At 43.6% G+C, this 1659-nt stretch overlaps 1 protein-coding gene across 1 annotated transcript; it reads left to right on the top strand.

Annotated features, from left to right (window-relative positions):
* The first annotated feature begins 773 nt into the window (after positions 1-773).
* Positions 774-1136, top strand: LOC119810772 (60S ribosomal protein L22-like 1). Its single transcript, XM_038324420.1, has one exon. The coding sequence runs from the start codon at positions 774-776 to the stop codon at positions 1134-1136; it is 363 nt and encodes a 120-aa protein (XP_038180348.1).
* Positions 1137-1659: the final 523 nt, after the last annotated feature.

A 1659-nucleotide genomic window follows, 5' to 3' on the forward strand; every position in this document is an offset into this window, starting at 1 on the left:
CATCCAGCTCATCCAGCAGTGACTGACTGTGAACACAAAATCCAAGAACCCAGTAGTTTCTCAATCCACAAGGCTGGGTGTCTCATCTGGTCTTCTCTATCCACTGGAATCCCAAAGAAGTAGACCCCAGTGCCAGTGAAGGAATGGATGTACTAGCAAGTTAAGGGAAAAGCTTCCTTCTTCCACATCCTTATATAGACTTCCAGCAGAAGGTGTGGCCCAGATTAAAGGTGTGTCTTCCTACCTCAAAATTGAGGCCAAAGGCGTATGTATGTCTTTCTACCTCATAGGTCTGGACTAGAAGTGGATTCACTCACTCAACCCAAGTAAAAAAAAAAAAAATCTCACAGGTGTACCCTCCATTTCTAAATTGTAGTTCATTGCCGATATAGTCAAGTTGACAACCAATAAGAGCCATTACACGGCTCAATGGTTAAGAGTGAGTACTGCTTTTGCAGCGGACTGGTGTTTGATTCCCAGAACCCATATCTGATTGCAAACCACCACCTAAGTTCTGGGAGAGCCCTCTTCTGGCTTCCACAGGAACCGCATTCACACACACACACACACACACACACACACACACACACACACACGCACCTGCCTCTCCCACACTCCCACACATACATATAAAGACAAATAAAATATGCATCTGTTCTAAAATTACGTTTCAGCTTACTCAGTTTACAGCATTTTGCTACAACAAGACTCAACAGATAATCTCCAAGCAATCTTCAAAGTGTCCAAGAGCCTTCTCACAGTTGCAGGACAATATGGCGCCAAAAGACAAGAGGCCTAAGAAGTCAACCTGGAGGTTTCATTTGGACCTCACTCATCCAGTAGAAGAGGGAATTTTTGATTCTGGAAACTTCGAACGGTTTCTCCAGGAGAAGGTTAAAGTCAATGGGAAAACTGCAAATCTTAGAAATGTTGTTCACATTGAACGCTTGAAGAATAAAATCACAGTTGTTTCTGAGAAACAGTTCTCTGAAAGGTATTTGAAATATTTTACCAAGAAATACCTTAAGAATAATCTCCGTGATTGGCTTCGTGTGGTTGCATCTGACAAGGAAACCTACGAACTTCGCTATTTCCAGATTAGTCAGGATGAAGATGGCTCAGAGTCTGAAGATTAGTTGGCCTTTGTATGCTTTAAACAAAAACTAAAATCGGACTTTTTTGGCAAATAAGGACAGAAAGTACACTGCAGGGGGCTCATTTGCTCTGTGTTTTGCTTTTGTGAGATTCAGTTCCTAGGGAGCATGAACTTTCTTCAAAGTCATCAGGCCCCAGTGATTCTGAAAACACATCATGTAAGTGTTTACTGAGCCTGGCACTATTTACTCTTTGGAGCCAAGCTGGTGAGATGGCTCAGCAAATAAATGTGTCTGCACAAGAGGTTGACAACCTGAGCCCCATCCCCAAAGCCATGTCAAAGGCTGGATTAATTGCAGACTCCTAGATGGGAGGCAGAAACAGGAAACCTGTGCAGAATCTTTCTACCGGCTACTCTGCTGGGCAGAAATAAGAGAGATCCAACTTCAACAGGAGTGACAAGACAACCAAGTCGTCCTCTGACCCTCACACAAGCACCATGGCACATGCTCTGCCCCACCCCCTCAACACACACAATGTTGGGAACAAAAAGGATGAAGTCAA

Source organism: Arvicola amphibius, chromosome 3 (genome assembly GCF_903992535.2).
Source record: "Arvicola amphibius chromosome 3, mArvAmp1.2, whole genome shotgun sequence".
Taxonomy (NCBI): Eukaryota; Metazoa; Chordata; class Mammalia; order Rodentia; family Cricetidae; genus Arvicola; species Arvicola amphibius.

Coding starts and splice junctions, on each gene's coding strand:
- LOC119810772 (XM_038324420.1), top strand. CDS start 774: ATGGCGCCAAAAGACAAGAGGCCTAAGAAGTCAACCTGGAGGTTTCAT.